The 22,219-nt window shown below is 37.7% G+C and overlaps 1 protein-coding gene across 1 annotated transcript in view; it reads right to left on the minus strand.

Moving 5' to 3' along the window:
- The window catches only part of LOC115622911 (bifunctional heparan sulfate N-deacetylase/N-sulfotransferase), a 34,998-nt gene extending 13,488 nt beyond the window's left edge, over positions 1–21,510 (minus strand). Inside the window, exons 1-2 of the mRNA XM_030517034.1 lie at positions 20,551–21,510; positions 8,595–8,804 (exon numbers count right to left, since the gene is read on the minus strand). Of these exons, the coding sequence (XP_030372894.1) occupies positions 8,595–8,804; positions 20,551–21,281 (941 nt within the window). The 5' untranslated portion in view covers positions 21,282–21,510. The remainder of the gene's footprint in view (positions 1–8,594; positions 8,805–20,550) is intronic.
- Between the last annotated feature and the right edge of the window lie 709 nt (positions 21,511–22,219).

The raw sequence follows: 22,219 nt of genomic DNA on the forward strand, positions 1-22,219 counted from the left end.
AAATGTTTCAGGGCTCGGACACTTTCTATTGGATTTTTTAATCGGGTTGAAACACTTAGATTAATTTTTGATATTGCATCAAAAATTCGTGGAAAGTGTAAATGGATTAAATAAACATGGAAAATAAAGTAAATAATTTATTGAAAGTATTTTAAAACACATTTGCTCTCATAATATACGAACATTTATTTAAACAACCAGTTGGCGTTGCACATTTAAGCTGCCACCTCAAAAATAAATAAAACCAAATAGAATGCTCAAAAGAAGTAAAGTTCGTAAACAAAGACAGGCGTTTATTTATTTTATTGCTTTCGATTTTGTGTGAGTAGTTTTAATTAAAATCATTTCATACATGTAATTATTTGTACAAATCTAAAACCTCTACCAGCAAATTGAAAATTGCTATCTATATTCAGTTTAAATTGCTTTCAGAGAAATAAAGCCATTTGAAAATGTGCACTTGGTAAGTGAAGAAGATTAAATGAACTTTCTTCATGGCCTTACCCTACTATACTGGTATGCTATGTACTCGTATAATTTCTTTGTGTTTTTTGTTGTTCACAAATCCCTTCTAAATTACTTGGCTTGGCAAGGCTCCTGCAGGCAATTCACTCACGCAAAACCATAACCAGCCCAGCCACTCAACTAGTCTGCTAGTCAGCCATTCTGCCAGTGAGGCATGTATTGTATTAAGCTATTCGCCAGCACAGAGAGCCTATAATTTTGTCCTTAATTAAGTCAAGCGCCTTTTAAACTCTCCCAGCTCAGGCGAGGCGTTTCTTTTGCCACAGCTGCCACTTAAGTGCTTTGGTATTTGTTAAGCACCGCCAACGATCGTAAATAAAAACACACAGTCGACTCACATTTTCCCAGACACTAAAACAATGTGAAAATTATACAACAACAAACGACCATATTATGTACATACTCGTACGTACAACAACAACAACACCAGCAGCAAGCGCTTGTTCGTTGTCGTTGGTTAGTTGCTGCGTTTGCCAACACCCGGCAATAAATGAGTTTAAACTAGAAAATTTATTAGACGCGGCAAAACTACTTAAGTCAAATACACCCAGCTCACATACACAGACTGTATCAAGAGTGCGAAATGGAGAGGGGGGACGCCTTTGGGGCCATTGACTGGCAGGCTTACGGGCAGGAGGACACACGCAAGGGTAAGCCGTACAGTCCCATCTTTCGTTCACAAGTCACGACCCCCTTAACGCACGCTACTTATCAATATAATCATGCGAAACGCGAGATGGCGAAGTAACAAAGAACGCGTGTTCATTCAAATAATGACAGATTTTGTAATTCATACAAAGTGGTTTCCTCTCAGCCAAGTGCATATATATGGTAAAAGGTTAGTTGGCTTATATAGCTTTAATAGGTGCTTTAATTTAACCATAATCATCCCATTAAGGCAAACGTTCAAGTGTTCACCAAATCCAAAGCTTATGTGCATTCGACTTTATGGCAAGGATTCGTCGTTATAGTTCTTTAGTCAAACTTACACATAGAGTATATACTTGTATTTCTAATAAAACAGGCTATTCTAAAATCAGCAACGTTTGCTCAAAAATACACGATTCAGTTTCAGCTTTAAACTAAGATAATAGGCAGGCTTTATGAAAGGTGGAATTATGAAACGAAATTCATGTAAGGGTCAGTTTTTTATTCCTCACTAAAATATAGGCAGTCCAAATGATCCTTTAATAGAAAAATAAATTATGATAAATGCATTTTAAATATCAAAAGTTTATCAAAAGAATACGATTGTGTGTCAGCTTGATAGCAAAAGCTTTCTATACATTGCTTTTCAATATTTATATTTTGTATTTATAATAAGTACAAGACTTTCCAATATTAGAGCTACTTTTCAGGAGAGTTTTTCAAAGATAAAACTAATATTTGCCCTTTAACATGCTGGAGAGAGTTTGCAGAACAATCATTTATGACTATCTTCAACACTTTCCGACGTTTTTTGAAATCACGCAGACTTTTCTGTCTTTTCTGATTGCATTGATCTACAAATAGTTGCTATTCGAGTGAACAGCATTATACAAGGACACGATATATATTGTGTGTGTATGTAGTATGTGTGTGCGTACGTGTGTGTGTGCGAGACTGCTGCTTGAGTAATTCAATAAAATAACCAATTTGTTCAAAATAACAACAAGAGGCAATGGGATAAAGTAAAAAGGAAGCAAGGAAGCAAACGCAACTTGTCACACACAAAAGAAAAAAAATATATATATACAATATATATATAGAAGGACGAGAGCAGAAGGGACAGACTCTTACTATGTGTGATGATGACGACGCGTCCTCGCCGTCCTCGCGTCCTCACCGTTCTCAGCAAAGCTGCTGCCGCGTCACGTGCCAAGCGCTAGAGCAAAATATTTTTTATTTATACATAAACACGCACCAACACACTCCAACATGGCATTGGGGTTGCTGGGAATTGGGTCCTGCGCATAAAATGTTGCAGGTTAGACTCCATTGACTTGTGAAAAATTGAAAATAAAAATTTTCCGCGACATTATTAAAGTAAACATTGGCACTGGCAGCAGCAGCAGCTGAAGGTAAAGGGTGTGATTATGAGGAGCCAACAGGCAGCGACAGGCAGCAGAGCAGGAAAAGGAGAGGCAGCCAAGACGATGTTGCCATGGCAAACTTCCAATTGTGGTGGCTGTTTATTTGTCTGTGTATGTATGGGTATATGGGTATATGTATGTGTGTGTGAGTGAGTGAGTGTGTTTGTGTGTGTGTGTGTGTTGGTTTGTATCATTGGCTGCGGATTGACGTCAGTAGCCTTGTCTTGTCTCCCCTTGTCGTTCATTGCCTGGCCTGTCTTCGTCCAGGACATGGCGCAAAATTTCGCGTTTCAAAAGTTTTGCTCCCAGTGGCGCAATCAGCAGCCGAGCCAAACAGCAGTTTGTGCAAGGATATGAAGAGCGAAACCAAACCATGAACAGTTTTTGGCTGCGGCCGCAACATGCTACATTATTTATGCACACACACACACTCATCCACACATACACATACGCGAGAGTTGGCGGCAAATGATAACAAGGCTGCTGATGACTTCCGTGTGTGCTGTTGGATGTTGCCATCCTGCCTGCCATCCTCAACTGACTTTGCGCTTCACTGACTAACATTATTGGCAACGCGCGGGCGCACGCTTCTACACACAAAGCCAAATCAAAAATTGAAAATAAGGTTAAGTAGCTATTACGCGCATAATGCAACAAAAGAGACAGACAGACACCCAGACATGCAGACAGACTGAGAGAGATAGATAAAAGATTGGATAGATCGTAAGCCCCACTTGGCTTAGGGGCGTGTTGCACATTATAAATGGCAATTTAATAAGCGCCAGACATCGACACGACACCACACGATGTTGTTGGCAATATTTTCAAGACCGAGCCAAGTCGTCGTTCGTTGCCACAAAACAACGGCATCTAATTACCTTAGAAATTTCATTAGAATTTCACGGCACATTAGGCGGTTGGATGGATAGGATGCTGGCTAGGCTGCTGGCTAGGCTGCTCCACGACAGCACCCGCCAAGTTTGGTGTGTTAATATCTTTTTCGTCCCTCTCCTTTTGGTGGATTGCCACAACCCCCCGCCCACTCCTACGCAATTCAGGCACCATTCAACGCACAGTACAGAGTAGACTGGGCGTACAAACTTTGAAAAGTTTTGCATACTTTTTTGCCTGGCAGTAATTTGTACAAGAAAATGCCATTTGTCTGCGCTGCTCAAGCAGCACAAAATTGAGTGTTTCATGGCGGGTGGGGGGAGGAAGTGGGAGGCACGGGTGGTGGAGCTGGCGAGCTGGAGCGCTTGCCGCAAAACTTGGCAATCAATCAATTGGCTAGCGAATGGGATTTGCAGGCTAATTGGGCAACGTTGTGCTTGTGAAAGGAAATGCGGAAATAAATATATATAGAAAAGCTGTAGGCATCAAAGCATGATAAATATATGCAAGTAATGCTTGGACAAGGACAAGAGACCTTTTGGCAGGAAAATAACTTGGGATTAGTGGGAGCAATGTTCATTGGCACAAACATAAAGGAATTATGAAAGCATTAAGCTGCTCGTTAAGCAGTTAGTACACAATTTATTTTAACGTTGACACAAATGCTTTTAATGCTGCATATATTAATATGAATATATAATAATAAAGAAAAACCTTTTCGAAACCAGCCACAAAAACAAACGCAGATCTTCTCTGTTCCAAAGTTTTTTTTTTTTTGAAAATGAAATCTATACTAACTCTTTTTAAAACTATATAAAAACTTAACAAATTAATACTGTTGAGTATTGTGGATTCTTCGTACCGTTTTCCGATAAAGAACAGAAACTATTATAACTGACCAAATTGATTAGCCATTTTGTTTATAATCCTAAAAATAATGAAAGACTTTTAAATAAATATCAGTTTAGTGTTTCAGTTTCAGAAATTCGATAAAATGAAATCTACGATTTATGAATTTTGTAAATATAATATCATCATTGATTTTGTCCATCAATGTAATTACATTTTTAATAAACAATTCAACATCTTCTTCAACTCTGAATAACGCTATTTAAAATAATCTGTCCTTTTTAAGACATGTACATGATTTGTTGATTTACTTCTGACAATTCTGACATTCAGTCCTTTACATTCAATTAGGTTTAATGCCTTGCCTTTCATTTCCAATTAAATTAACTTTGATTGTTCTCAGACATAACATTTGCAGACATACTTGTATCATGTTAATATTGCGTATACGTCAAGTGTGTCACTCAAAAGTCATAAAGAGTGAATTTTTCATGGCTAATTGAGTGGCAACCAGGGAACAATTTGAAACGAGCACTATGAGAAGATACTCGTAATATAACGTCAAGAACAGCGCGCTGACATAAATAATTGATAATTAGCGAATAAGACAGAAAGGCAGGCATATGCATATATACATACATATATAGCGAGGATTGCTAGGCAATCCTGTGTAGCTATTACTATCGAGACTACACCGCACCCACATCCGGCCGCACACACACACATTCATTCATTTATGATGGAAATTGCTGGCAAGTGCGCGCAGGTCGAGTGAATTGCTCGTGTTGTTGCCATTTTGTTGATGAAGTTACTGATGTTGTTGTCATTATTCTACAACTAGTGTAGTAACGGTATCTACATAGACAAAACAGCGTTGCTGGCAATGCAACAAAGTTCGCTCATGCATGCACAGATACACAATCACATACACACACACACACTCACACACTCATACAGAGGGATATACTTGTACATAGATACACCCACTTAAATAGACATAGACAAAAGTCATCAGGAATAATGAGATGGCAATGTTAATGAAATTTGTTGCTGTTGCTAAGTTTTCCCAGCTCTACCCCTCCGCAAAGAACCCGAAATTCGGGTTTGAGGTCCTGTCGACTCGGGTAACACTAATGAAGTCATTGATAAGCGCATGAGATGTGCTTTGTGTGCAGCCAAAAGGGATTCACACACACCGCACACACGACTATACTTATGTATACCATAAGTTGATTGCATATTTGGTTCAAACGCGAACAGAGACAATGGCACATTAGTTGGATAGTTGCATAGCTGAAGAGCGACTTTGTTGTTCTGCTACGACAACTGCTGCTGCTACTGCTGCTGCTATTTGTACTTGAAATCTCATTAAATTTGGAAGCACTCCAGTGCCAACAGCGAGAGGAGCAGCAGCTGCGGCATCAAGAGTCCTACGTTGAGTAGCTGAGCTTGCATGGCATTACGACCAAATTTAATTATAACACAATGCAAGCACCAGAACGCCAGCAGCAGCAGCAGCCGCATCAGCATCAGTATAAGAAGATGCAACTGCTGAGAAACAGAACAATGCAAGGAAGACAGAGGATGAGAGAGGAAGGGGGCAGGTACGATATGCGGGTGCTTTAAGCAACAAAACGCTGTAGATTGAAATTTTTTGGCCTTTTGACTCTTAGCCGGCAGCAATGCAGCTTTATAACCGCAATTTACACACACAAGCACAGGCACGTGCACACACACACACACACACACACACGGCATATGCTTCATTTTTCATGTAAAAGTGTGAAGTAGAGATGTGTCAAAAAAAAAACCAAAACACAAACACATACGTGAATTTCGTGAATATAACGTTAGTCACGATGAAACAATATTAACAATTTCGTGAAAATTCTCAATGTGCCAGCAAATTACAGAACCAGAGAGTTTCAGAAAGTTTCGGAGAAATCGTACTTATAAAGAGAATTTCAATGACGTCAAGGTAACATTTAAAGATTTACATTTAAATAACATAGTTTCAATATTTCCAAACTAACACAGAAGTGTACTTTTTACAAACCATCGGTTATGTATATTATTTTTCAGAGGTGTAAATTATAAATATAAGATTACAAAAATAACCAATGCCAGTCAATTTATATGAATTTAAAAAATTAACAACATATTTATACATAACAATTTTATTACTTGTTACAAGATAAGGTGATCCACTCATTTCAAACGCGCTAATATGTTTTCAGATTCTATAAAACAACTTCATTAAATCGCCACATCATTCCAATACTACAGTATTTTGATTAAGTTTCAATTCTACTATACTATGTATATCGTGGCGTTCTTTAAAACCACAACACCTGAAAAGTTATTGATTATAAATCGGCCAGATATTAAAATTCTCAAAAATAAAAGTTCAAATACTTCAACAAAGGTAAAAAATAACTCGATTTTCGTGAATGGTACAAAGAAAAAATATTGTGTTCGTGATTGAAGCTGTATTTTGCTGCACGCGCACACATCTAATGTATGGCGTATAACCTAAATAACAAAAAAATTAAAAGGCGTTCTATTGAAAATTTAACACGCCAAGAAGCAGCCGTAACCGTTCACTAATAATTGCGGTTTCAGCTGCAGGAGGAGCCACAGCAGCCAGCACCTTGCGGTCATTGCGGTTACAAGCATGCCAGGATGCCAAAGGAGAGCAGCAGGTGAGAAAGGCACATGCCACTCGACCAGTCAGCTAGCCAGTTAGCCAGCCTCTTGCCCTCCAGCAAAGCAAACTTAGCTAAGAAAAGTCTTTTGTGTCTGCATGGGGCGAGCAAAGAGCGCAAAATGCAGCCATGTTCTATATTTTTTTTCTTTTTAATACAGTAACAGTCTTTTAAATAGATGCATTCAACTGAAGCTGAACTTTTTTAATCTCCATAAAGTAACTGCCAGTGTTACATATTGTAATATTCATCCAATATAAATATATTCTTTATAATCTATATATATAATCCAATATTCTTTATGACTATTTTCAAAATAGTATTTTGACGCCAAATATTGGTAACTAATTTGTTTTTTCGAGCGACAAACCATACTTGATAGTTTCTGAATAGTTGCTTATCAGCAAAGAAAATATTCCAGCAGATATGCAACGATTCCGTCAAAGGAGCTCTCTCTCCCTCGTGTTTGGTGTAAGCTTACAAACTAAGTATGGTGGCATGATATATTATATATATGTTGATTCTGTATTATTGGCAATTAAATATTTTATACGAGTACATTTTGAACATTTTTTTCCCTAATAATATATGTTTATATTTCGCAAACACAATTTGAGAATGTCAATAAGCAGAAAATTAAATTCCGTTTCATCTTTTTTAATAGGTATTTAATTGAAAACCATTTTATGTAAAATATTTTGACATTTTTTCAAAAATAATTGAATAGCTAACTCAATAATAAAAATAAAAATAGTGAAGGAATCTAAATCAGTGTTCATATAACATTATCAGTTTCAAAGGATATTCACGCTCTACTGTCTTCGTTCTTATACGAGTGTATGCATATTAAAATGTATTTCAAAAGGCTTTTTCTCAGTTATGAGGTATTCCTGCAAAGCTAAATGTTGCTATTCAAGTGCTTGTAGCCGTTTGTGGGCGAGCTTCGCTTTAATTTAATGCCAGGCAGCGTGACAGGTGAGACACAGTCCGGGCCTCAACTTCCGCTTGAGTAAACGGCAGGCACTCGACTCGGAGACTCAGAGACTCGTCGTCGACTCGACCACAAAAGCATAAGTTGCCAATTAAACTCGAATGCTTTGCTGGCAGACGCCGTCGACAGGCGGCCAAGCCACATTAATTTCATAGCGTTTTTCTGGCTTGCTATATTTTTTTTTAGATTCACATAAAAATTGGGTCAACATTGACAATGGCCAGGCAAAAGGCAGCCAGGCAGGCAGGCAGGCTGGGTGGTTGATAGTCAGACTGGCTGGCAGGCAGTCGGTTAAAAGGCAAAAAGGCAGAGGAACAGTCATAGTCACAGTCACATTCAGAGACACAGACACAGACACTTGGCAATGTGCAATCTATTTTCTGGCTGGAGTCGGTTTCTCTTGCACTTCCGTTTCGAGTTACTTTGGGGCGCAATAATTGCATAGAACGTCGCCCGGACGCCGCTCTAATTATGCAAATTTGTCTGTTCTCTGTTGGCATTTGCTTCGTGTGCCCCTTGCGTTTGAACTGGACTAATTGTCGTTTATTCTCGTACACTTACTTGATGCGGTTGTAGACGAGCAGCTCCGCTATGTCGCGCCCCAGACCAGAATAGGTGGTCTCCACAAAGACAAGCACCTTGGGATCGATGCGCAGTCGCGCCTCTGAACGATGATCTGGCGCTGGTGAGGCATCGCGCACATGTTTTCCAGCTCCATTTATCATGCGGCAGTTGATGATGGGCGCAGGATGGGTGGGACGTTGAATGAGGCTGCAAGAAATACAAATAATTAATTATTAATAACAATATTATTAAAAATATGTTTTACCATTTTAAATACTTCAAAATAAAGCATTTATACGGTTTTAAAAATTGTACAAAGCACCTTTACAAAACAAAGTTCCGTACAAAATTTTACAACATTTTAGGAATTTAGGAATTTAGAGTTCATATTTTGATCTAATATACTGTAATTAAGACTAATTAGTAATCAGTGAAAAAATATATATTAAAATTTAGGAATTTAGAGTTCATATTTTGATCTAATATACTGTAATTTAGACTAATTAGTAATCTGTGAAAAAATATATATTAAAATCTGACAACATGAAAGGTATTGAAAATGTTTTGTAAATTATATAAATATCCAATATCAATCCTATAAAATCGATTAGACATTTTTTGACCTTTAAAAGCTTTATATATCTAAAGTGTATATAGTATAATATTTCCAGTTCTAAAAATCTCAGAGACATGAGAAACCAACGACTGAGTCCGAAAGCCAGACCATTTGCGGTAAATTTATATTTAAAAAAGAAACTGTTTAATTTTATAGTACAATACCTAATTTTGTAAACGGTCATAAATATCATCCATCATGAGATTATTGGTTTTGGGGCTATTGAATTCATAATTTTGTTGTTTGTTTGTTTGTTTTTGCTAAAACTGTTATGAAGACAAGGTCTGACACAGTCAGCAACAATTAAAAGTTTAAAAATCAATTGTGTATACAATTTTTAATATGTTGTAAAATGTAAATATTCCTAGAAAAGTCCCAAAGCCCAAAAATTTTAAAAATATTTTAAGCCAATTTAACTAAACTTGCTGAACTAAATGAAACAAATGTCATATAAATATTACTGCACATTTGAATAGTATGCAATATTTACTGAGCTGGAAAAAGGTTCACTCTTCATTGGACACTCTTTAAAGATTTTGCGTAATTGGAAAATGTTTGTTAGCCTAATGCTAGCAGCTGCAGCATTTGATTTCCATTTCGGACAAGTTAATTAAAAATTTAGCAAAGCAATGACCAAACAGCCAACAGCATGGCTTCAACTGAACGTTATCGTATTGCCCTTTAGAATATTTTGCAAATGGCAGCCACTGACATTTTCCGGAGCACACGCTTCTGCCGAAAGGTGAAAACGGTGAAAACTCGCAGCGCTCATGCATAAAAAATACTATGAAAAAAAAGAGAGAAAGTGAAAACAAAATAAGAATGAAGTATCGTTGCAGCGAATATTGTGCAGACGAAGAGGAGTTGCAGATAACAAAAGGACATTTCGAAGGGATGCCGTAAAAGTTTGGACTCCTTTGGCAACTATATCTTGCGCTCTGTGACAGTAATAAAGAAAACTTATTTGAATGTGCATGCATTTATAAATGCATACGGAATCCCTCGGCGTTCATTTATTGTATTTGCTTTGTCAAGCGAACACAGCTTACAATGTGCGAACAACAACAGCTACGAGGGCGAGGACGGAGACGACGATGACACAAGGACGTCTCCGGCAGGAGGCGAAACCATAGAAGAAGGAAAACCAAAAGTGGCACAAATAAAATGAAGAAACCGAAATGCACACAAACTGAACAAATGAAGTAACAAAGAGGCTACCAAGGCCCCTGCCTTCACAGGATGGGAAGGATGCGTTGGCAACGCTGCGTATACGCCATATGCAAAAATTGCCAGTGCCTGTTGTTGTCGTTCACGTTGATGTTGTTGTTATTGCCACAACTGCCGTTGTTTTAAGATTTTGGCTGACAAACATACAAAGCAGCTGCTGGCATTACAATGCTACCATTGTTGTAATCCTTGCCAAGGATATTCTGTTGCTCCACACATCACATATCTTCATTTGCATTGTTTTCTCCTGCCGCCGCCTTAGTGTGTTTGTAAATGGCTGCATGTGGCTGTGTGTGTTTTCTTTGCCGCACCAATGGAGCTCATTAACGGTTGCGAGCAATAAACTGAGCAAAAACAATAACAAAATAGAGAGCTAAAGACCCACGCACTTGAGTATTAGATAGATACCCTGTGCTATCATTTAAATATAGCATCCGCTTGTTTTCAATTTAATTTGGTTGAATTTCAATTTGTTGGATATCTTGCTAACCAAATACATATATATTTCTAGATCGACTGAGAACTGCAGTTAGAACCTACCAATGCGATCTCTGCCACTTTCTTTTGTACGAGTAGGTGTCACACAGAACCGCCTAGTTAAGCTTTGCCGGCAGAGTGTAATAATAGCAACATAAATGTTTAAACTTGCCTGACTTCGGCCACCGGCTCAAGTAAAAGTTACCAGCAAACTAAATGTTATGTAACAACTTTACCGATGTTGCTGCCCCCTCTGCTGCTAGTAAATCCTTTGCGGCATGTCTTTTTCCCCCTTTAGATTTTATCACATTTTTCGTAGCATTTATTATAAGGCTTATACAATTTCCCTTCCACACACGACTACAACTTCCGTGCAGTCCTTTTTCTAAAGCTTCAAGCAGTACATTACAACTATAACAAGTTGTATATACAAGTATGTACTCTCTCACATACATAAGCAGCCAAGTACCACAGTGTTTAGCAACGGCAACATGTGTAAAAAAAAAACCTTTGAGCGCCTTTTAAGGCAAAATCCCTAAAATTAACAAAAACCTATTAGGCAAGCCCAGAATGTGCAAAGCTTTTTGTGAGCTCCTCTGTCTGTCCTTGTGCATGTGCATGTGCATATGCATGTGTGTGTATATGTGGAAGAGGGCAGGACAGTGCATGCCCCGACGACTGGTTGCACAACCAAATGTATGCAACTTGGAATTGAAAATGCAAATAATTCGAGGGCGCGCAGCACACTGCAAGAGGCTGGTCCTGAGCACGGCCACGGCAAACTAGTAGAACTTTTACACTAGCAAAACAAAATATTTAGAAAGCTCCAACACACATAGACACCCACCCGCATACGCACACACACTCATCTACAAACAAACAACTGCTAAAGGAAAACATGCATAAATGGAGCAGCCAAAAATATCAAGCATGCTTTTTTCCATTTTAAACGTTTACTTCTCTGCTCGACTCAACTCGACTCGACCCGGCTCCTTTTCTTCCTATGCCTCGGTATGTTGATGTCGTTGATGATGAAGAAATTTTTACTCAGCTTGTTTGCATTTCGTGCAACATTTGCCAGGCGGCACACGGTACACCCACATGCAACCAACTGAACAAGCAACCTGCGCGCCCAGCTCGTTGATTTATTTGCGCATAGCACAAAATTTCCGTTTCCGGTTGACTCGGGTCGGCACAAAAATACGTATTACGTATACGTATTACGACATTGGGTCAGGAACTAAACGAAAATTATGGTCGCCATCTAAATATATCATGTTTGGAGCTTCGATTAATGAGGCGGATAGGTCAATAAATAAATAAGAGAAGATAAACATAACAGTAAAACACATATCGTGCGAAAAGAATTGGGCAATTTCGCCATACATTTTTATTGGCAACGGCTTTATGGACTGCTCATAAATATTTCTTAGTTCGTCACCTTTTTTCCCAGGTTCCAGATTTTAAAATGCAATAGGCTGGAGTATTATTTAGTAATAATATTTATCAACAATTAATCCTTAATTCTTTTAGACATTTTAGGAACATAACTGTACTTCTTTAACTAAGGGATATTCAAAAAATATACTGTCAAGTTTGGAAAAACGAATTTGAATTTTATTTTAATTTAAGTCGAATTGAAGGCGGATGTAAATTTTGTTAAATATTGTTAATAGGGAAATAGGTGTTAAATTTTAAATTTAAATGTTTTCATTTAAGTGATTTTTAATCCGACTGTCTTGATTTGGTAAAACGAATTTCATAAAAAAAATCGTCAAGTCGAAGGTAGTTTGAAATGTTGTTAATAGGAAAATAGGTTTTACATTTTAGGCTAACAAATAGCAAACAATATATATATTATTTGCAAAAAATAAAAAACCAACAGCAGTCACTAGTTCCCGTCATTTTAAAAAACTACGATACATTTCTTTACGTATTTTCCATTCACTAAACCTTGCACTCAACATGAAGCTAACAATTTTTAAGTACTCTTAGCCCCAAAGTATTATCCTGTTGCCGAGGCAGTAATGTTTTAAAATATTCGATTTGAATTTTGTTTGCTAGCAACAGAGATAACAAATATATTATGACAAGATGAAGACACACTCTTTAATTCTTGTTTTTATTATTTTTATTATTTTATGTTTTCGAACAAAAAGTTATGAGCATAAGCGGCTCCAATGTGCGACGTTATGTTGCATACATTTCGGCGAAAACATTGCATGACGCAGAACTTTTGTGTGCTTGCCAGTTGGTCGTTTGTTGTTGCATATAAATTAGGCACGAAAAAGGTTTGTTGCATAGTGTTATTTATGCGGGCGTGCAACAAACTTTGCAGCCGCCACCAATGTTGCGCAACATTTCGCGCTGCACAGTTGAATGGCACAGTTTATGCCACACAAGCCGCTAGTTTTCTGACGCGTCCTGTCAAAGTTTATTAGTCAAGCTTAAGACTGAAAAGAAGAAGTGCTAAAGCACATGGGTTGCTTGCCACAAGGCTTGAGGCTTGTGTTTGGCTGCTTGGTTGGTTGCTCGCGGGCTGTGGTTTATATGGCAGCCGCATAATTGAATTTCTTGCGGCTCTCTTCAAAGTGCGACCGCGTGGCAGCTGTAAACGAGGCGCTTAAAACGCATGAATGGCAAATGTACATACACATAAATGTATATATATCTATATGTACTTTAAGTATCTCCTCTCTTTACTCCGTGTGTGTGTGTGTGTGTGTGTATGCCAGCCATTTTATGAGCCGGCTTTAAAGCACAAAGCCCCAAACTGTACCAAAGACAGCCATAATAGAAATCCGCCCCGGAGACCGCCCGCCGCCTGCTCAGACAATAAATCGTATGCGTATGTAAAAATTTGTAATAAATTTGCAAAGTAGCAAGTGCTGCGCCCATCCACAGAAGCAGCCGCAAAGTATGCAGCCGATATATTCTTGCATACATAGCATATAGTATTTTTTGTTTTTAAAAAAAATGCAGCCAAAGCAGAGGAGAGTTAACGTAGTATAATAAAATACGAAAATAAGGCGTGCCTGCTCGGATCTAGCACAAGGATATATATGTCTATATGTATGTATGTATTTACAAAAGCACGTAGCAGCAGAAAAGCCAAAAATGACTAAAGCAAACAAAAATCAGAGCGCGCGAAATGCAAAGCTAGGCAGGATGGTAAAGAAAATAGAAAGACGAATCCAATAGGAAAATGCACACTTAAAATAAAAATAAATTGCCAAAGAATGAAAAATGAGAGAGTAACAGAAATTCGCGGTACGGCATCGACTTTTAAATTGCCTCAAATGACTAAGGACAATTAATTTGCAGACCACTCTCGTGATGATTACAAATTATATATATTAAAATTTTTTAACTAAAATGAAAATAGTTTTCCAATTTGGTAAAAAAATATTCTGAATTTATACTTGTGTTTTCTACAAATTCATCCATTTAACCAATAATAAAACGTACTTTTAACTAAATTCAAACAAAAATAAAAAATTGCACTTATAAATAATATTATATTGTAATAAATATTTTTTTAATTTTTGAAATAAATTAATATTTTAATATTTTTTTATTTGCAGGTAAATGAGTAAAATTTTTGTGTTAAAAATGGGGTTAGAATATTTTATTTTATTTAAATTAAATAAATAAAATAGTTTTGAACCCATTTAAAACATTGAATTTAATTTTTTTTTTTTTTAAATGCTCTATAACTTCTAAAAGGGGAAAGCCAAATTATTACTGAAAACTCAATTAAAATTTTGTATTTACTCTTATTTGTTCAGATATTCGATTGTCATGACAATGCGACAATATGAATGAACACTTATTTAAAATGTTCAAGCATCTTCAACTGATAGTGTATGGAGAAGTAAATGTAAAAGGAGCGTTAAAGGAGAAGCGAACAAGTGACGTGATTTACTTTAAGCTTGAAACGAACTTCGAGAGCTTTATAAAAATGCTGGCGAATTCTGTGGATTGTGGCGGCTTGTGGCCATCGCGGTAAATGGGAAGGCGGGGCAACGGCAATAACAATAGCAACAACAGCAGAGGCTGCAGTCAGAAGTGCGCCAGACAAAAAAAGTTAATTAAATAAATCAAGCCAAGTTCAATTGAATTTTTTACGGAAATGAGCGAGCAACCAAGAGGACAATCAGACAGTAGTGGAGTCTCGGACACTTGGCAAATGAACTGTGAAGAGGGCGACCAAGGCAGTGGCGCCAGTGAAGAGGGAAATGAAGATGGAAGCATGGAAATGGTCAGTCGACACTCTTTGGTCGCAATACGCTTTTCAGAACTCGTCCGTTTGTTCTGTTTGTCTTTATGTAATTGTATTTAAGGCAAATAAATGCAATTATTTATTGCATTGCCCAGCACTTGACATTACAGTTGGCCACTTGGATGGAAATTGTTGTGTTTAACGTCGCGTCGTTCCTTCATCTCTGTTACTCGTTTTCAACTTATCCATCTCGCTCTGTCTGCCAACATGGATAATCACTTTTTAAGCACACACACACACACACACACACATACACAGAGAGACAACATGACGGTATTGCTCGTTTATGCTATGGGCCATTGTCATATATAATCGCATTTTCAATTAAAATATTTAGTCAATTAATGCAAGTAGAGACAGTGTACATAAAATATTGCGCATACGCCACATTGCACATGTCGTACAGTTAATGTACAAATATTTACACAAATTGTAGGACCTACAGTAAATTTATGTGTTTATTATCGAAATACAGCGACATCAGCGGCATCAGCGGTTGTTTAGCAGTTGTTCATGTTCATGTTGGTGCACTTGCAGCCACGCCCCCTTTTTATACAGAAATTTAACATAAAATTGCATTTATCGCATTTAACATGCACAACAAAATGTCCAACTCTATGCCGACAGGCTATGATTTGTGGTCGGCTAATGGAAAAGTTAAGCCACACGACAAAACAAAAAACAGCACTTACAAAGTGTAGTTTTTGTTATGGGGTACCCACATTTTTAAGGAATGTTCAATTGTTTAACTTGACGAACAAAATATTTGCTTTCCACCTCTTCTACACAATAACACATCTTCTTTAGAATTCAAATTCCACTTTAGATTAAAGGACATATACAATTTTCTGAACGTAGATTGAAGGATTTATTCCAACCAAGTACAATACCATGTTTGCTATTTTTGAACATGTTTATAAAACTGAGTTGCACAGAACTTTTAAATCTCCATCTTTTGCTGCCAAGTTGCAGCGTTAAGACTACAGAAATTGCACATAAGCGCTCTGCATTTGTGAGATAGATGATCCGACAAGTATGAGTATAATTATTATTGTTTAAAATTAATAAACAAATAATTGACAATATAAAGCTGGAACCAGGGCAGATCATGAAAACTTTTTTTTTTATTTATTTTCTGGTTTTTTTTGTAGCAATATATTTTAAAATTTGCAGCACCCTACACAAAAAGACTGGTTCGCAAAATCAAAGCAAAAGCAATCCCTTAATAAAAATCAATCAAAAATTCTTTCTCTCATCCCTTTGCCAACTTTTAAAACCTTGGAATACTTAAAAAAAAGGTTTGCCACGTTTTATAAAATCATTTGCTTATAGATACTCAGAACAAGACTGTTTAAGGCAACAAACATTTATAATATCTGTGATATCAACATTAAAGCTCAAATAAATTCATGTTAATTGGCTGTAAAGAATTGAAAGTAATATATGTAAGTATATTATAAAATTTGATTTATCATTAATTAAGTTAGCCAGGAGTGCTTTCAAAAGGACTCGTTAGTCATAATGTAAAGGTAATTTTTGTGGGTAAGTTGAATGTTTTCCATTACGAATCAATTATAGCAGCGTGACATGCAAGTGTATATGTGGGTGTGTGCTTGTGTATTTGTGTATTTGTGTGTGTGGATGGTTTGGGGGACTGTGCGTGCTATGGTCGCATGCAAATCACGTCCGTGTGCATTTTGTCAAAATGCGTTTTCCAACTACAACAAGAGCCACACAAAGCTGTACGGCATATGGAAACAAATACGCACACACACATGCATACATACATTCATAAGTATGTGCATGTGTGTGTGTGTGTGCGTATATAGGTGTGCGTTTGTGTGCAAATAATGACAGGCTGATAGCACAAACAAACTCGCACGCACATCAGCTGCTGCCGCAGGCGGCCACAGTCGACGTCACATGCGGCTTAAAACTTGCCACGTCACTTGTTTCCGGTTTTTGCACGTTACGGACGTAGCGGACATTCAGACTGACTGACAGACAGACAGACAGACAGTCCGTAAGAGACGCACAAAGGATTGTCAGAGTGATTTTGAATACATTAAAATGTATCTAGTACTAGCGTACATTTGATATACAGAGAGTGAAGCAATTTGGCTGGAGGCCCAAATTGTTTTCTTGTGCCGTCATTAGGCATTAAGTAAGCTGCTCGCCCGATTGATGGATGAGACCCAACTATCAACTAATGAACTTTGCCACACTAAAGCCTCAAATTAAATTTTAAGCACACTTCAAAGTAAATATTTAATAAGCAACTAGAAATGAGCTTTTAAACGGTAAGAGCAACAACTTTTTCGAGGGAGGAGGAGTGAGAACAGTAGTCGTGGCTGAAAGGTGTAGTCCTTCTTTTGAAGGTAAAAACGGACTCAAAGGATGGGGCAGGCAATTGCCACACGACAAACTGGCGTGTAAAAACGCACTAAAAATCCACCCTTCTGTCCACTGCTTCTCCACTACGTTTCTGGTTCGCCTGATGAAAGTAATCAAAACTTTCGTCCGCTGTTTGTTTGTTTTTTGTTTGTTTGTGGAATGCGCAAGAACTGAAATATACACAAAAATGGCAGGCGCTGCGTGGAAATGGAAAATGGGCTGACGGAAATGTTTGTAAACTATAATTGCGCGCCAAAGTAGTTGCTGGCTGGCAGCTGCCAAAGGTAGCAGGTGGGCGAAGTGCTTCCCAAATGTGTGGCTGCACCAACCAGCCTCTTTTCCTGCTCCATAAAAGCAACGCATCCAAAACAAAAAAAAAAAAAGGAGAGCGCGCAAAAACAAAAAAGAATTTGCAAATTAAAATACAAAAGCGCAACGCGCAAAAAGCACAACAGCAACAAAAAATAGTGCCGGCAAAAAGCAAGCACCGAAAATGTACACTTATGGGCACAATTATGAGCGATGCACGATAGTCGGGCAGTTAGTTATAAGAAGTAAAAAGTTCCGAGTGTGTTGGCAGCGATTGTGAGTTGAGAAGTCAAGCTCTTGAGTTGCGGCTAAGATGTCGCGCCTCATTTCAAAGTATAAGTTAAAGTTGGTAACAGTACTTGACCGTGGGTGACCCGTATGTATGTTTGAGAAGCGCCTAGAAAGGCGGTGCTATGGCAAGAAGCAGAAGTAAAACAGATATTTCAGATGTATGGAGCTATTCCGAATGAACTACACTGTTAAGAACATAAAGTGCTAGAAAGTAATCTTTTGAAATATAACTATGCCGACCCTGGGTTCAATGTCGAGCAATTATAAGAAATAGAAATATGTTTAGCGATTTCGCCTTCAAAAGCTGAGTATCTAAGTTGCGAATAAGCTGCCGCGCTTTGCCTCTAATAAACCCTAGTTAATATTTACATATTGGTTCTTGCTCTAAAACTAACTGATGGACATTCTAGAATTTAAGTAATCTATATATAGTTTTTTGGAAACCTATGCTAATACTAGTGTGTGCTCATTATTTTAAAGAGAAATTTGTTATTTTGGTTTTGAAATAAAATTATTAGAAATTAACGTTTATTTTAAATGTTATACAAATTTAAAAATAATTGTTGCTTTAATTATCACGATATTTTAGTTTTTTTTATACCCTGTACCCAAAGGGTACAAGGGTATATTAGTTTTGTGCGAGTGCACATGGAACACACAGAAGGAGGCTTGGTAGACCCCACAAAGTATATATATTCTTGATCAGCATGACAAGCCGAGTCGATATAGCCATGTCCGTCTGTCTGTCTGTCTGTATGAACGCAAGGATCTCCGAAAGTATAAGAGCTAGAATAACCAAACTTGGTATACAGATTCTCCTGAGACCGAGAAAGGACGAGTTTGTTCATTTTTTCTGATCCACCCCCCCCACTCCCCCCCTATTTCCGATTTTCTAGAACTCCCGTAATTCTTGGAATTTTGAACTAAAATTTCGTAGTCATATTAGGTTAGTAATTATATATCCGTATACGAAGTTTCATTATGATAGAATGATCGGAAAGAAAGTTATAGCCATATAACCAGGCCCAATGCACACATACATACATATGTACAAGTACACAAACACGCATTAGGCACGATTCTGATGTAAATGTATGTATGCATGCATGGAATATTTTATATTTAATTAGTTAATATTTAGTTAATTAATTAAATTAATTTAGTTAATTAATTTAATTAAATTAATTAATTAATTTAATTACTTTTTTGTGGGGTGGTACAGGGTATTTAAGAGTTGAGCCTGCTCGACTTTAGCATTCCTTTCTTGTTTTTTTAAATATAGCGCATATTTCGAAAACCAAAAAAGTAAAATATACTCCTCCTTTCTCGGACCTAGCAGAACCAACTTTGGTTATTCCAGCTTTTATAGTTTCTGAGATCATTGCGTTCATCCAGATAGACAGACAGACGGACGGACGGACGGACATGCCTAGATCGATTTCTCTCGTCATGCTGATTCGGAATATATATACTTTATGAGGTCGCAGATGCTTCCTTCTGCATGTTACATACTTTGCACAAATCTAATATACCCTTTTTACCCTACGGGTACAGGGTATAATAACATATACGAAATGAACATAATATAGTATGTGTGAATTAAATTGATAAGAGATAGTTCCCTGCCCTCTCCTGACAAATTACGATCGATTTTACTCAGTTATATTAAATATAGAATTATCTCTCGGAAATTGAATTGTTTTCTAAAAACAAGTTTTTTAAAGCTTTGAAACTTTTGTTATAATGCTCATAGATTTGGCTTGGCAGTGACTCTTTGCAGTACTTAAATGCTTTAATTTCAATTGTTTTCTAAGTAATAATATTTTTTTACCATTTAATAATATTTAATTAAGTCAGTTAAAGATAAGTGGGTCACTTATAACTATCGGGTGAGAACATAAGCTTCTTACGTAAAATACATTGTAATTAAAAACTTTTCCCCCATTACTCGTACAGGCGTGGCGTTCAATAAAAACCCAATTGTAAAGTTGTAAGCCCATACGTTTTTAATTTAATTTGCAGCGTGGAATATTGAAAACAAGTTCCACAACCATCAACATAGCCTCCCAGAAATGGGCACACACTTGAAAAAATCCAATCAAACACGCACAATAAATACAACACATTCTACAACAGCCGTCGCCGCCACATAAAACCACATTCAGGCGACCTGCTTGAATGAGTGCCGCCCGCCAGCCTGCCTGCCTGCCTGACTGTTCATTGGCGCACATGGGACGATATGAAGAGCGATCCCATATCCATGAACCACTTAAGCACTTGAAAAAATGTGGGTGGGAGGAGGGGGCTATAAAAGTAGAGCCGGCAAATTGAAGTTGGAAAAGTGCTCAAATACTCACCTAACGAACACGCCCGTATCGACGTAATACGTGTAGTAAAAAATGCTAACCACGGTAATGGCGAACAGGGCCAGGACACCGCGTTTCACATTGATGCCGAAACATCGACGCGCAATTAAATTACAACAATGGAGCGAGGGGGAAATGATCGAGGAGCTTGAGCCACTGCCACCGCCACCACCACCACCACCACTGCCGCCATTACAACTGCCAATTGGAGTTGATGATGAGGTAGAGTTGAAGTTGTAGCCACCGCCATGGATGCCGTCGATGTTGCTGTTGCTGTTCGTGAAGCCGTTGTTGTTGGCATGCACCAAGTTATTGGCTTTAGCTTTGTACGTGACATTGCCAGCGGCCAGTGGAACAGAGGCAGAGGCTGCGACGGCAATGGCGACAGCGGCGGAGGCTGACGCAGAGGCGGGGGGTGTGGTATACGATGCGCCTTCACATGCATTGAGGAGCATTGTGTGGTCGGTTGGTGGCATTGCCAAAAGCTTGTTGCCGCCATTATTGAAATTTATGCAACGCTTTTCCGGCACTTCCTGTGCCACATCCGTTTGTGTAGTTCGTTCATTTAACAACAGCATTGTTGTTGTAGTCGTCATTGCATCAAAGGTTTGCGGCTCTTTAATGAGTTTTTCATATTTCAGTGTTTTGCCGGGCAAGCGATTTGAATTTGTTGTTGCTGTTTTTGTCGCTCCAGTTGCTACTATTTTGCGTGATATTGTCATTTTGCTACTGTTGTTGTTGTCACTGCTTTCGTTGTTGTTGCCGTCTTCGTTGCTATATTACTTTGGGTCTTCTGTTGCCAATTTTCCCTCTACTCGGTGGTTATTTGCATTTAGCCTGTGTTTATATTTAAAATTGTTTTAATTGGCAGCGTTTACTGTTATTATTAAACGATATGTTTGCGTGCTCACAATTTTTTCACACTATTCTCATATGGCACTTTATTTGTTTGTGTTCTCATCCCACACTCTACTTGTATATTTAATTTTAATAAAAACGTACAGCTTTTTAAGTACCGATGATTAGCAATTATTATTATTATTTTTTTTTTTTTGTGAGTCTATATACGAGTATATAGTTTCAAAAAATATATTTAAACACACACAAATTTGTAGTCTACGTATACGTATTATCGCTTTTCACACAAACACACTGAATTTAAATTTAAAAATAATTTGCTTCAGTTCGCCACTTGATATGTTTCCAAATTTTCAAATATTCATATTGCATTTTCAACTGCCGCCAGGCCATTGTGGCAATTATTATTGCTGTTGGTGTTTTTATTGTTGCTGTTGGTGTTGCTGCTATTGATGTTGCCGCTGTGGTTTCGGCTTGCGTTGAGCTGCCACATTTCCTCCTCCACAGCTGAACTTATTTCAGCCACTCGCTCGCTCGCATTATCAGCGAGCAACTGAAATTGCGGCGCGTTCCCACTATCGTCCGTTGACTGTTCCGTTCCGTTCCGATCCGATCCGTTTAGTGGTTATCTGCAAGTGACATAGAAAAACATAAAATAAATATTTATTATGTGTGTGTGCATATATATATACTTGTATAAATAAACAAATAGAGCTTTTATTTTTTCAAATTCACTTTCAATGGGCGGCAATGAGCACAAGAACCTTAGGCCAACGACAACGGCATCCACTGCTGCCCGTAC

Source organism: Scaptodrosophila lebanonensis, unplaced genomic scaffold, assembly GCF_003285725.1.
Source record: "Scaptodrosophila lebanonensis strain 11010-0011.00,11010-0021.00 unplaced genomic scaffold, SlebRS2 tig00000043-arrow-pilon, whole genome shotgun sequence".
Classification (NCBI taxonomy): Eukaryota; Metazoa; Arthropoda; class Insecta; order Diptera; family Drosophilidae; genus Scaptodrosophila; species Scaptodrosophila lebanonensis.